This window comes from Metarhizium robertsii (genome assembly GCF_000187425.2).
Source record: "Metarhizium robertsii ARSEF 23 chromosome Unknown MAA_Scf_9, whole genome shotgun sequence".
NCBI lineage: Eukaryota > Fungi > Ascomycota > Sordariomycetes > Hypocreales > Clavicipitaceae > Metarhizium > Metarhizium robertsii.
In genome coordinates this window covers 179,955-192,457 of record NW_011942237.1, presented here as the reverse complement: position 1 = coordinate 192,457, position 12,503 = coordinate 179,955, and the positions used below count along the sequence as shown (strand labels likewise).

Sequence of the window (12,503 nt, the reverse complement as noted above, 5' to 3'; positions counted from 1 at the left end):
AGGCATAAACGCATTGAATCCTTTGTTGCGTCCCCTCATCCTCAGGAATTTCTCATCCGAGACCGCTGTCGCCACTGGGGGAAAAACCCTCTCCCATCACACCATCCTTCTCACTCGACATTAATGCATCCACAGTCTCCGAGAATGTCCAAGTACTTGCACTGTTAAGAATGGGATGTTCCAAGCATTTTGCCTGCCTGCTTATCCATGACTCGATGCAGGTTTAGCAAACGACACTACCCTATATCACAAGCAATGGCTCAATGTTATAGTAGTTTAATTAACCCTTTCACTGTGCACATTCCGCGTGTATCAGATGACGGATTTGCTTCTGTTCTGCGCCGAGCATTTCACCCATGAACACTTGTATACTTTGATTAGACAGGTAGTGGATGATCTGATGTGCACCATGCTTGATGCGCTTTGGACTAGATGCGTCGGAAATTACACAAGGCTGAACAACGAACTCTCATCATGCATAAACTAATTTCATTATCTGGTCAAGATGCTGGCGCCACAGCACGGTCCTGAGTCTCAAGCTACGGGTCAGCCGGCTCAAACACTAGCTGTACTTGAATGCATGTTTATCAAAAACCCAAACACCAATGGTCCCTATTTTGTCCCAATGCATACAATGAGAAACCATACATGATAGATACGCACTTATGCCCTATACACTCTTTTCCGTCTCTCAGTCTCCGCTTTCATTACCGCGAGGTATCATACCTAATGCAAGCCCTTCCATATTCTATACTACCCAAATGTGCCTTATTCTTACACTGGTGATTGTACAGTCGATCTGTCGCCTTGGCTAACAGGTTCCACAATTCTATCTTGATCCTCTAAGATTTCGCTAGTAGTCGTGTTTTGTTCCTCGGGAGGACGAGTGATGAGCCAAAGGCTCGGTTTCGACTTGGTGCCGTCTTCCGACTCTGTAACAGTCTGCACAGTAATGGCAGAGTCCACAGAGCCATTTCGACTAACGTCTTGATGGGGAGTTGCGTCTTCCTTGTCTCGTTTCTCTCTTCTGCGCCGACGATGTGCAAGATAGATGCACAAAGAGATAGCATACAGAGTAAGTAGGGAAACAAGAGGAATAGCTATGGGCGCCGCCAAACGGAAACGGGGTTTTGACTTGATCATCTCGTTAGGTATATGAAGAGCTTGGGACAAAAAGATGTGAATAGAGCAATGTGAATATAGCAGAGTGCCTGGCGCCGTAGGGATTGTGGCGTTCAACTTTCGCCAGGTCATGAAGCGGGAGGGAGAGAGAGAGAGACTTACTTTTTCTTTTGGAATCCAAGGAGGCGAAATCGTCCAATTTGGATGAACATGCTGACCATTGGTAAGCCAAACTGCGTACAACTCATTCTTTAATGCCTCTGGAGTCCACACACAAGATGTGGAATTCATTGCATCTATCAAACCATTCTATTAGTGAGCTGAAATATCCAAAGAAAACGACGAGAGTACAAACCAGTCAAGTTGGCCACTAAATCGTACACGACAACACCATCCGCAGGATATGTAACCTTGAAGAGACCCAGCTCAGCACCGGCCTTGACCAACGACTGATTCCACGTCAAGGTGAATAGGTCCCCATTGGATATGCTGTCGTTCCAATCTTCGTTCAAGAACCGCAAGCCGTGACCATTGACATCATAGGCGACAGCCGCAGCTGCCGGCTGGTGAGCCATATGAGAGGTTGGGGACTGTATCCCAGTTGGGGATGGTAACGACCGTAAAAAGTGGCTTCCAGCTCCAATTCATACTCACTCACAAAAAAGCAACCCAGACAGGAGCTGAGCGTTAGACCCCAGGCAGAAATACAAAAACCGGCGGCCACGGCATTATATGGGTAAAAGGCTCTAGGAGTATGGGGTGGGCTGGTAAACGTATGGGGTACAGGAGGGTCTCAGTCAGAAAGGGAGGATTGGCTGCATCGTTGGGTCATAACATGCTTGGGAAGCGTCACCTCCTCTACCAATCTCACGATGCACCGCATTGATGGGCTGACAGATGGCCGTTAGCCCGAATTCGGTCACGATGGCTTCATGTCCCGCAACCGGGGGGACCGCTCATGGCAGCTGGCATGCTACGTTACATGCCTGGTCAACACGATGCTCGGTCAAGTGACGATGGCACAGATGTCGAGTGTGGTCTCAGAGACCCAACCTGGCGATAGCTTCTGAAGATAACGGAGCCATGGGAATAACGATGGAAGTTTGGCAACATATATAGAAGCAGAGGAGTTGGTTAATTATAACTCGAGGCATCTAGTAAGAGATCTCGGTATCGAATGAGGTGTTGCACCCAAAACGTGGGCCCGTCTGTGTATCTTCTTGTTCCATGGGAAGCATCCAAGCTCGACGGAAGAGGATGGTTTGTCTGGCTCGGTGGTGGAGGGCGCCTGTCCAAGAGCCAGCTGAGTGATTGGGCCGACAAAAAAGATGGCCGGTAAATCCGTTAGCCTGTGCAAAAAAAGACCTGGCATGCATTTGCGGGCATTCCAGCGTAAATAAGCTCTTAGGGATGGTGAGACATGGCAGTTGGAGGTTGAGGTTTGAACTTGAGGACACTCGGTGTCAGGATGACGGCCTGACTAAAGCGAAATGTACTTTGTGGGCCAAATCACCACCTGCGTGACATCCTGCGAGAAGGCAGGAACGAGACGCGAGACAAGTGAGGTCAGGTGTGCTCAAACAGGCAGGTGGGCCCTGCGTTCACGGCGCTAATGGTGGACCTGGTCGCCGTCGACTGCCACTTACCACTTGCCACAGACTCAGGCAAGCCGCGGTGCGACCAGTTGACGCCTACAGACGCCTCGAGACGCGATGTTGTACCTCGCAACGCTCCACCCGAGCTCGGCTGAACAACCACACCATTCAAGCATCGTGAAGTTTTTCGGGCGGTACTGCCCTTCCCTCCCTCCGCCGGCCCCTTTCCTGTCCCCTCGCGTCTCTCTCTTATTACAACGAGACAAGAGCCCGCATTCTTGAAACTTTTGCGGCCTCCGCACCTCGACACTCGAGCTACACCAGCCTGTCTTTTCTCACGATCCTCTGATCACGGCACCCGTCGCGGCAACAGCACAAAAACGCCCAGGCCAAAGTATCGTGTCCCCGTTGGCCGGTGACTTAGAGTCGCTTCTGGGCCCGCTGCCCTTGCCTCCCCGAGCAATGGCTACGGCAGCCTCCGCCCCTGGCACGGCATCGTATGCCGGCTGTGTCTCCTCGCTGCGCAGTTCACTTAATTATCTTGAATCATCGGTCGAGACTTTGGATGGAGGCGTAGCCGACTTTCCACGACTCGTCAAGGTTCTGAAAACTGTCCGGGTGCGAACAATCTCTTGGTCAAAATTCTCGTCTTGCCATTGCACACTCTAACATGTATAATTTGGTAGCACTACGAACTCATCCCCCAAACAACACTTGCCGCTGCTGAATCCTCGCTCCGAGACGAAATCGGTCCGTATATTGCACTCTTACTTTCTCGGGCTGATGCACAAATCGAGCGACAGCAACGGCGCATCGAAACACTCAAGGCTCGTGCAGAGCTTCAACAAGGTCGCCTCGCCCGGCCGGATGAGGTTGACAAAAAGAATACCGCTAGGGGGCGCAATTTGACCGGAGAAGACAAATTAAGAGCTCGTATTGTTCGTCAGCGTAAAGAGGCCCTTCGTTACGGAGTTGAGCGGCTAGAGCTCGAGGTGCTTCAGAAAGAAAGGGAACTACGAAGGCGTCTCGACACTTAATGCTATTGCTTTTGTGAAGAGCTATTGTGAGGCGAGCATGATCGAATCGGGATTTTTTGCCATGTGTTCGTGCGCTAGTACCTCATTGGCGTGGTAGACGACTCCGCGACTACATCGGGGTTGTTCCAAGACCTGACGAACCATGGCCGAACCGAATGAGAAGTCGAGGCGACAGTTCGCCTGGCGCTATGGCTCAGCCTGCCTGCTGCGGTGACAACATGCCTGGTATGTTTATAGTCGGCCTCTTCCGCCCAAGGGTCTCAGTCCATGCTCTCCTACTCCGCCGCTCCTCATCTTGAGGTCTCACCCTCATGCAGTAGTGAAGATGCGGGTCGGCCAGCCATGATACATATTGGCCGGATCTACCGGCTATCTACCGGATATGAAGTGACTATCAAGATTGTTCGAGATACACCCGCTGTAGACGCGAGATAACAACTGCACGAGACGATTGGGGCGGAGAAGTGACCGACAGCTCCTAGATGTACTCAGTCTTATACAAAGCCGACGGGTTGGTGTCTGGGAACGACACGCCAAGGCCGCTTTTCGCACGATCAATAAGACATGATTGATGGCTTTGTTTTGAACCCTATCTATCATCACGGTATGAACCCTGCTGCCGATTACGGCTCAACATGATAAGTTAATCTCAGGATAATTCAAATTAAACGTAAATGTTGCCGCGTTCACGGAATATTGGGAACATCCCCCTTCAGGACCCCCATCATATCGTTTACCTAGCTGAGAAATGGCTTCAAGTCTACATCAGTAGGAGCCTTGACATACTGCAAATTAAATGGCATCCTTGTGATTTTGGTACACTTGTTCTTGGACCTCTTGTTCTCCTTGCTTTCAAACCGATGGTCCATCCAGGCCATCCACTCGGCCGCACCAGCGGTCAAACTCGGCCGATGGCCCTGCGTAGGAAACAACCTCAGGTGCAGTTCATTACCGTCATGGCACGAAGAATTCCACGCCTGGACTGTCGTCTTCCACGACACCGCCGTATCATTCTGTCCCTGGACAACAAAGACCGGCGCCGGACTCGGATCGCCCTGTGCCGGAGCCACCATCTTCTCCCACTCCAGCAGCGTAGGAATATCCTTTTCAGCGCCCGCCACCGAGACGAGCTGGCTAGCTTCCAGGTCTACACTGATGCCAATCACAGATTCCAGACATAGCTGCGCCTCGACTGCCAGCTGCGTCCTGTTCCGCAAGACTGGCGACAGCATCGACTCCCTGTACGAGGGAACGGCGCGCTGCGCCGCGAGGAGCACGTACGGTAAGAACCCGGCGCCGGTGCCCTTCTGCGCGCCCGAGGACGTGGAATTCGCCGCCAAGAGGCTATCCACGAGCTGTCTGATGAAGTACGTCGCGGGGGCAATCGCCACGCTGCCGAGGTACGTCGTGTCGTTGCGCACAAATCTGCTCTCTGCGAGTTTCCAGACGGCGCCGCCGCCCTGCGAGTGGCCGAAGCTCATCCACTCCTTGGTAAATGACGCCGGGAATGCCTTGCGCGCCGCCACCACCGAGTAGTACACGTCACCTGCCTGTGCGGGAAGACTGAGGTACTTGTGACTGGTGTAGTTGTTTCCCAGGCCGGCGTAGTCGGTGGCGACGACGGCGTAGCCCCTTTCCAGGACGGGCTGCCAGGTGGAATAGTCGTACAGCGCGGGCCCGTTGGACGGCGCGCAGCCGGGAGAGATGCCAATCGTGCCGTGGGCAAAGGCGGCCAGCCTGTACTTGTGAGTGGAGGTGTTTGACGCCGACGCAAGTTCCTGGGCAAAGGAGTAGCGCGGCGTGTAGGGGAAGGCGATGAATCCCGTGGCGGGGACGACGGAGCCGTCGTAGTCGAGGGATGTGTATTGGAAGCGGAAGACGGTTGCGCCGCCGTTGATGGTGAGGTTCCGGGGGTCGAGGGGCTGGAGCTTGAGGAGTTCCCCCGGGCCAAGAGACGAGGAGAAGTTGGAGGCTGTTTCGTAGAAGGGGTAGTCGAACTCGAGGCCGACGACGGATATGTCTGCCTCGATGGTCCTGTTGAGGCGGCGCTGGCAGTCCCGGCCGCAGGAGTGGGCGTTGGCGACGGCCGGCGAGACGTTGAAGTTGGCGGCTTGGAGGGCCGCAGTGAGAGTCGGGAGGAGGAGGAGGAGTAGGGGTGAGAGGCGCATCTTGATCATGTTCATGTTCGCGTTTTGGCCGATTTCTGCGGTCGTGGTCTTACACGGCTCGATGTTGCAGATATCGACGGCCCAGAGCAAGGGATGGATATACTATATAAGTAGTCTGTTGCGTAGTTCATCTCGGTCCAAATAGCTTACCTCTGAGATCATTGCTTGTTTCTCCGCTCAGAGCCGCACTTCCGTACCCTGGGTAGTTTGTCCTAGCGAGCACTTCTTGCCACAGCCGAGGTATTCTGTTTAAACGGTAACAACTAACGGAGATAAAAATACCATGCCAACACCAATGACGACTCCGTTGACGCAAGTTATCCACATTGTCCCCGCTTCACGATCGTTGGGATCCCCGATTATGGGGAAGAGGGGCACAAGTGAGAGTGCGAGTATGCTCCGCCGGCCTTGTCTGGAAATAATCTGGGTAATTTGTCATAGCATAGACGTTTGCACTTGTTACAACGTGCTGACTTGTCGCTTCAGCTTTATTGACCTATGGACTAGATATTCCCACCAGCTAGAAAAGCATCCAGTTCTCTCAAATCACTATTGCGACCTCACAATATACACATGTCGCACCAGCCCCCTCTTTCGCCTCGCTCTTTCCATAATTCCCGGCCTCAGTCTTACAACGACATTCCTGTGAGGCGAAGAACCTCTATCCCGTTGTCGGACCTCTACTAAAACAGTACGTTCTGAACCATCATGGGACCAGTCCACCCTTTGTCGAGAACACCAGCCATGTTGAAAATAAACAAGATATAAAAAAAAAGTGAGCAACAGAAATCAAGAAAACTAATCAAGGCTGATGTGGCAGAAGAAATTCTTGCCGATGCCAGCGTGGGATAGTCGTCCAAATCTACTCCATCCAATACATGCCCAGGAACCCATAGTTTTGCGAAAGGATAAAATAAAACATCAATAGCAAAGACACAAAGTGAAAGGCAGGCGCGAGAGATCAGATGCTCCGCAGTCGTCGCTTTAAGGCGTTACATGAAATAACAGCGAATCAACCAGCCAAGTCCGATTGTGACTGGCGATCCACTGAACGGGCGAGAGGTTGGGCGTGACGATATTAAATTGGTATTGTTCGTCCAAAGTCATATCTTTTGACATACTCGCTGTATGAAAAGATTGGTGAGTGTGCGTGCGTTGTGTGTTTTCCTCGTCGTTAGCTCATAATAGGATGAGATAGTTGCTAGGAGCGATGCCAATTTCGTTAGTACCCCGTCTCCGGGCTTGCCACCACCGTCCACTGACGTCAGATACATCCAGGATTTCATGCTTGCTGAAGGAAATCTCGTTCGCATCTGAAGGATTGGCCTCGTAGCTATAGATGGCTTTGGCCTGATATGGGTAATCAATGGGAGGGAGAACCTCTTCATCGTTGGACTTGTTGTTCGGCTGCATCGTGTTGTTGCCATATGTTGGCATCGTGGGCGCAGTTGGAGCCTGAGATGCACCACCGACGGGTGAGGGGTTCTCGAAACCATTAAGCTGGGCAGATGTATACATCTGCGGCGGCTGCACAGAGTTGGATGTCTCGGGGCGGCCGGTACCACCATAGCCGTTCATTGCTTGGTTATGCATCGCACCGGAGTCCTTGGACAGCGCGAATGAATCCAAGAATGCCCGCGGTGTTGAAGAAGGCGTTGAGCCGAAGTAAAAGATCCAAACAATGACGACCATGGACAGGAGTATGAAGCCAGCAGCCGCGGCCTCTCTAGCCCCGTTCTTGGAATAGACGAGGGAGTTGACTCCAGAGGTCACCAGAACCATACCTCCAGCCAAATAACCGGTAACAGCAACGTGGTATGTTTGGATAGCATCGCTGGCGACCACTATTACAACACCAACGATAAGGAACAAGCTGTAAACGACAGCCCACCAAGCGAATGGAGGGAAGTTACCGTCGGGGTTGTCCTTGTCAGGCAGTCCCTTATTCTTGTTGGCCTGAACTTGGGCGATGACGCACGAAATAAAAGTAATAAACCAGGCAAGCTATTGACGCGTTTGTTAGTGAATGTTCATGCCACTACGAGGAAGCGCCGTGTTGAAGTGACGTTGATGAGGCATGGCAAAATAAAAATTCATGAGAGTGTGGGACGACCAACAAGAGAGATGGAGATGGTTGCCAACGCAAAAGGATCACCAAGAATATTGCCCAGCGACATTCGCTTTCGGCCACCATATGGCCGCGAGTGTTCCATTTTCACTAGTGACGGAGAGTACTGCGAAGCGTAACCTGGCATAAGGAACGAGACAGCGACTCGGATCGCGAAATACGGCGGAAATGAATCGTGGGCGCGAAGAGGGACAAGTTGGTCGTGTCAAGAAGCCGACAGGGAATCTGGTCTGCGGAAAGGAGTGCGCAAAGAGAGGTACCGGCGGACGAGTTGATTGAGTGGGCGACGGACGGATGCGAGACTGGGGGAAAGACAAAGACCAAGCACAAAAGTGGCCAAAGAGGACCGGACCGGCACAGCCGCAAGGAGAATCGAAACAGGTGAAGCAAGTCGTGGGGGAAAGAGTGACAGAGCAGCAACAGCCCTCAGTAGAGAGTAAAATTGGCGATTTGGCAGCCGTTCAAGCGAAGGTCATCAAGAGCCGCGATGGTCGATCAGGCTGCAGACTGGATGGAAAGAAGAAAAACGTTGCTGGAGAATGAGACTGGGACCAGAGGCTAGTCTGGCACTGGTGACCAGTGTCCGTGGGCGTCTGTCCAGGTGTGTTGGCGTCTGGTCTGCCTCGACAGAGCGCGCGAGGTGCGGCGGGGAGCGGTACGTGGCTTTTCGTGGAGCGTGTGCTCGGTTTTTTTCTGGCGTGCCAGCCACGTATTACGGAGTACCAAACCAGTCTTTTGGCTGCCAACCTGGTGGACGAGACGCTCCCTGCAAAGGTATTGGAGGTCAGACTCCGTTCTGCTGTGTATGGAAGACGACTGGCAAATTTAGCACATGGCCCGATGGCTGGGTGCGCCCGACAGTGGCAGAGGTTGGTGCTCGACGTGCTCAAGTGGACTCAAGGTGCTGTTCCTTGTTAGATTGACAAGGCCTAATTCGCGCCACAGGAGGACGGTGGAGTTTGTTGGTCGTGGATTGCAGGGATGCGCTTTGATGCGAAGAGGCGAGGTCGAAAGTACTAACCGTAGAGTGAATGAGAAGTAGGAATGAACGGGTTGAAGTTGAAGCAAGGCCGCAGACGCAGCGAGAAAGGAGGAAATCGAAGCGAGAGAGGAGCGGCAGTGATACAATTGTTGAAGGATTGGAGGTAAACCCGGAGTCAAGGGCATGCGTAACAGAATCCGGGACACAAGGGTGTGTGCATGTGGTGTGATGGTCCAAGAGCTTCAAACACCAGGCCGACGGCTGGATAAACTGGGCTGCGTCCTTGGCGTGGCAGGCCTTGATTATGGCAAGTTGAGGAGCGTCGAGGCACGTCGGGGGGGAAGGATATTTGAGTGGCGGTGCAGGCTAGCTCTCATCGTGTTCCAGAGTGCGAAGTACGGAGCGGCTTGATCGGTTGACTGACGGGGAAGCCAAAGCAGAGACAACGGTCGACAACTAGAGACACGGAAGGCTTTGGGCGATCGGATGAAGGCGAAAGGAAAGACTAGTAGCCAACCAGCCGCATGAGAGAGAGACCAAATTCTTTAGCAAGATGGTTGGCGATGGATGGCTAGCATGGGGGGTTGAGTCCGTGGCTGCATGGAAACAGGGTTACGGCCAGGGTCGCATCGTCTGAATTGAAGGTGTGAAGGCGTGAAGGTGCCGTGGTGGTTGGACGACGGATGCATAGCCCCCTCGTACTGTGCATTGCCAGCTTGCGGAAGGCGCGAAGGGAAAGGGGCGAGGGGCGGTGTTGTGCACAACTTGGCAGGCACGGAGAGACGCTCGGCTGTCCCTTCCCGTCCACTTGCTGTCCATGAGGTGGAATGACTACGATTGACCTCTGGAGTAATGGGCCATGGAATCCTATTTCGACATAAGAAAGCTAGACGTCATTGCATCACCAACATGCCACGGCAACACGCCTGTTACATCATCTTTGATACACTGATGACGAACGCCGCGTTTACGTTTCTTCGGATCCCACCACGTCCGTGTCGCGCCTACCGGATGGTGGCGGGCAAAGGAATGAGTAGATGAACGAGTGTGAACAACGGATTGTCCTTGGCATTGGCACTATCTGGAGCGCGAGTACGGAATACCCAGCGCCGCCCACTGGAATGTAGGAGCAAGGAATTAGTTGCTGTAGCCTGTTTCTGTGTCAATGCTAACGAGATGAAAGCGTGACCAAAAGCGCGCGGGCTGGCTAAATGGTTTGGTCTTGGGCGCTCCTTTCACACGCGCACAGAAACAAGAGCCACATTCAATTGCAGCGCGACTTGCTGGAAAATACCAACATATGATCCAGGGTAAGCGTCTCGATGGGATGTGGTCCAAGGCACGCGAAACCCACAGATGATGCCCAAGCACAACGGTTGAATGGCGCCACTTTCCGTCGATTCCCACAGAACCCTCGATTGATTAGCACCGCTTTGCTAATGCGCGACAGAGGTTGAGATACTACTGCCAGTCTAAGCGACTGGACGAAAATACCAAAGCTCATGATAGGCTCCCCGCCTTCCGTTGATGCCGGCCATGACCCCTGCTCGAGACCCAGGGGAAGCAAGCGTTTCAGCACCGGAGTGGTGGGCCTGGCCGTCAAAAGACATCGTGTCTGGTGACTGCTTCTGTCGTGCTCGTTGCATTGTACAATACGTACCCGGCAGATGTCTGAAGAGATTGATGAAATCGGACTACGCAGTACTTACTACCTGCGGTTCTTTCCCCCCTTCAAACACTCCGTAACCAGTCGTTCGGTAGGACTACCTAGGTAGTTGTGAGCCTACCGCCTCCACAAAGAGCCGATTGCCGGATCCCCAGAAGGAAAACACCAGCGACCTGTCTGTTAGCTTGTCAGACGCTAAAAAAAACCCTGGAAGATCAAAAGCTCCTAGGGTACAAATGTGGTTCTACCGATCGGTCACCCTCGCTAGTTGTCAATCCTCGCTGCGCCATACCACGTGCATTATAGGCCCATGAGGACGAACCAAAGTGAGCACTATGTTAACTACCTAGATAACTATTATTTAGGCGCTCGACTCTTCGAAGCTATAACCTAGAATTCAAGAAGCTGGCTAATTGGTAGTTATATAAGGCCTTATCTCTGCGATCCCTCGGGTATTGTTTAAGGATTTATGTTAAGAGGAGGCTTGAAAACGAGCCACGAACTAGATCAGACACTACTAGTTTCCTGCGGACAGCCCATCAAATAACAGGCCCTCCGTCCAGACATCTATCACACGAGCAGCTTGACCCCAATTAATAATAGTAAGATCAAGCCTGGCTGGCGAATCAACAGACATAATATTTTGTACTCCGTAGTACTAGGTCGGCCGGATCCTGCCGTGGCCTGAGCTCATATCCACGATCCACTTTCTTTTGTTGACTTTTGTTGAAACGGCGCTTTTCAAAGTTGTCCTTGGCTGTGGGTTCGAAAGTTTTTGTCTTGAGACGGCGCTTGGGCACTACCGAAGCCCTGCTCATTCTCCATGCTTCCCCTCTGGTCGGCACAGGAGCTTCTCTTGTTGAAACCATGTTACTGGTCCAGTGAATAATTTCCCGAATTTCGTTGCTCGACGACAGATGAGCTCAAGCGCAGTACCGTGAGTGGATGATGACTGTCTAGTTCCGGCCCTAACATCATCCATCGGCGAGGCCGGATGACGACGGGGTTAGATGAACATGTTTTATGGTGCGAAACAAGATCCGACCGTATTGACTTCGACAATAGCGCCATATTCATGCCGAGGTACGGGTTCCATGTACTGCGGTAACATCCACATCGTCGATTCACTGCTTATAATGACATGGGGCCCCTTTTGCAGAATAGAACCTAGAATTCTGCTATCTCGCTTTATCAGACTGTTAGTTCAGCCTTCGAGCCACATTAGAATGCTAGGATGAAGAAATTAAAACACAAGACTATAATTATTTTGTAAGTACTGGCCGATTTGAAGTCTAGAATGATAGATTAACCCTACATCATAAGTTCGAAATTCCGCCATGGCTGCTCACAAAGCAGTCGTTCTTGAGCACGTAACATTTAGACCGGCTCATCTTGGGCACAGAACCTACATACCTAGGTGATAACTACATTTGAAGAACGTGCTGTTTCAGCAAATCGGCAATAGTCCTCAGCAGCACTTGACACTCAAACTTGATTTGCTTGGGATTTGGGGGTTTGATCTGCTGTACCCCCACGTCGAGAGCAATGACTCGAAAGACGCTTGGGTGGGCATGGGGATATTTCATGGTCTCGACGGTATTGGAGATTGCTAGAGGCATAACTCTCGACGGAGACGTCACACAGACATGTGCTGTCAGAGCTCCCCCGATGGCTAACAAGTCAATCACTCGCAACCGGTATCATCGCCCGGAAATACCCCATTATTTTTTGGCTTCCCCGGGTCCGGGTTACCGTTGTCTTGCAGACTATCTGCCGGTATCATCAGCACTTAGTGCTTGGTTGTT

The 12,503-nt window shown here is 52.1% G+C and overlaps 4 protein-coding genes across 4 annotated transcripts; 1 reads left to right on the top strand and 3 right to left on the bottom strand.

Annotated features, from left to right (window-relative positions):
- Positions 1 to 774: 774 nt before the first annotated feature.
- MAA_11534 (uncharacterized protein) lies at positions 775 to 1,697 on the bottom strand (the record flags this gene model as incomplete). Its single annotated transcript, XM_011413529.1, has 2 exons — positions 775 to 1,418; positions 1,478 to 1,697. 2 exons carry the CDS (start codon positions 1,695 to 1,697, stop codon positions 775 to 777), a joined length of 864 nt encoding a protein of 287 aa, XP_011411831.1.
- Positions 1,698 to 3,179: 1,482 nt separating this feature from the next.
- On the top strand, positions 3,180 to 3,754 carry MAA_01569 (DASH complex, subunit Spc19; the record flags this gene model as incomplete). The annotated part of the gene is made up of 2 exons (XM_007819567.1): positions 3,180 to 3,335; positions 3,404 to 3,754. 2 exons carry the CDS (start codon positions 3,180 to 3,182, stop codon positions 3,752 to 3,754), a joined length of 507 nt encoding a protein of 168 aa, XP_007817758.1.
- Positions 3,755 to 4,491: 737 nt separating this feature from the next.
- On the bottom strand, positions 4,492 to 6,084 carry MAA_01570 (prolyl aminopeptidase (secreted protein); the record flags this gene model as incomplete). The annotated part of the gene is made up of 2 exons (XM_007819568.1): positions 4,492 to 6,024; positions 6,073 to 6,084. 2 exons carry the CDS (start codon positions 6,082 to 6,084, stop codon positions 4,492 to 4,494), a joined length of 1,545 nt encoding a protein of 514 aa, XP_007817759.1.
- A 1,017-nt stretch (positions 6,085 to 7,101) lies between these two features.
- Positions 7,102 to 8,135, bottom strand: MAA_01571 (Osmosensor, Mos1; the record flags this gene model as incomplete). The annotated part of the gene is made up of 2 exons (XM_007819569.1): positions 7,102 to 7,926; positions 8,040 to 8,135. 2 exons carry the CDS (start codon positions 8,133 to 8,135, stop codon positions 7,102 to 7,104), a joined length of 921 nt encoding a protein of 306 aa, XP_007817760.1.
- Between the last annotated feature and the right edge of the window lie 4,368 nt (positions 8,136 to 12,503).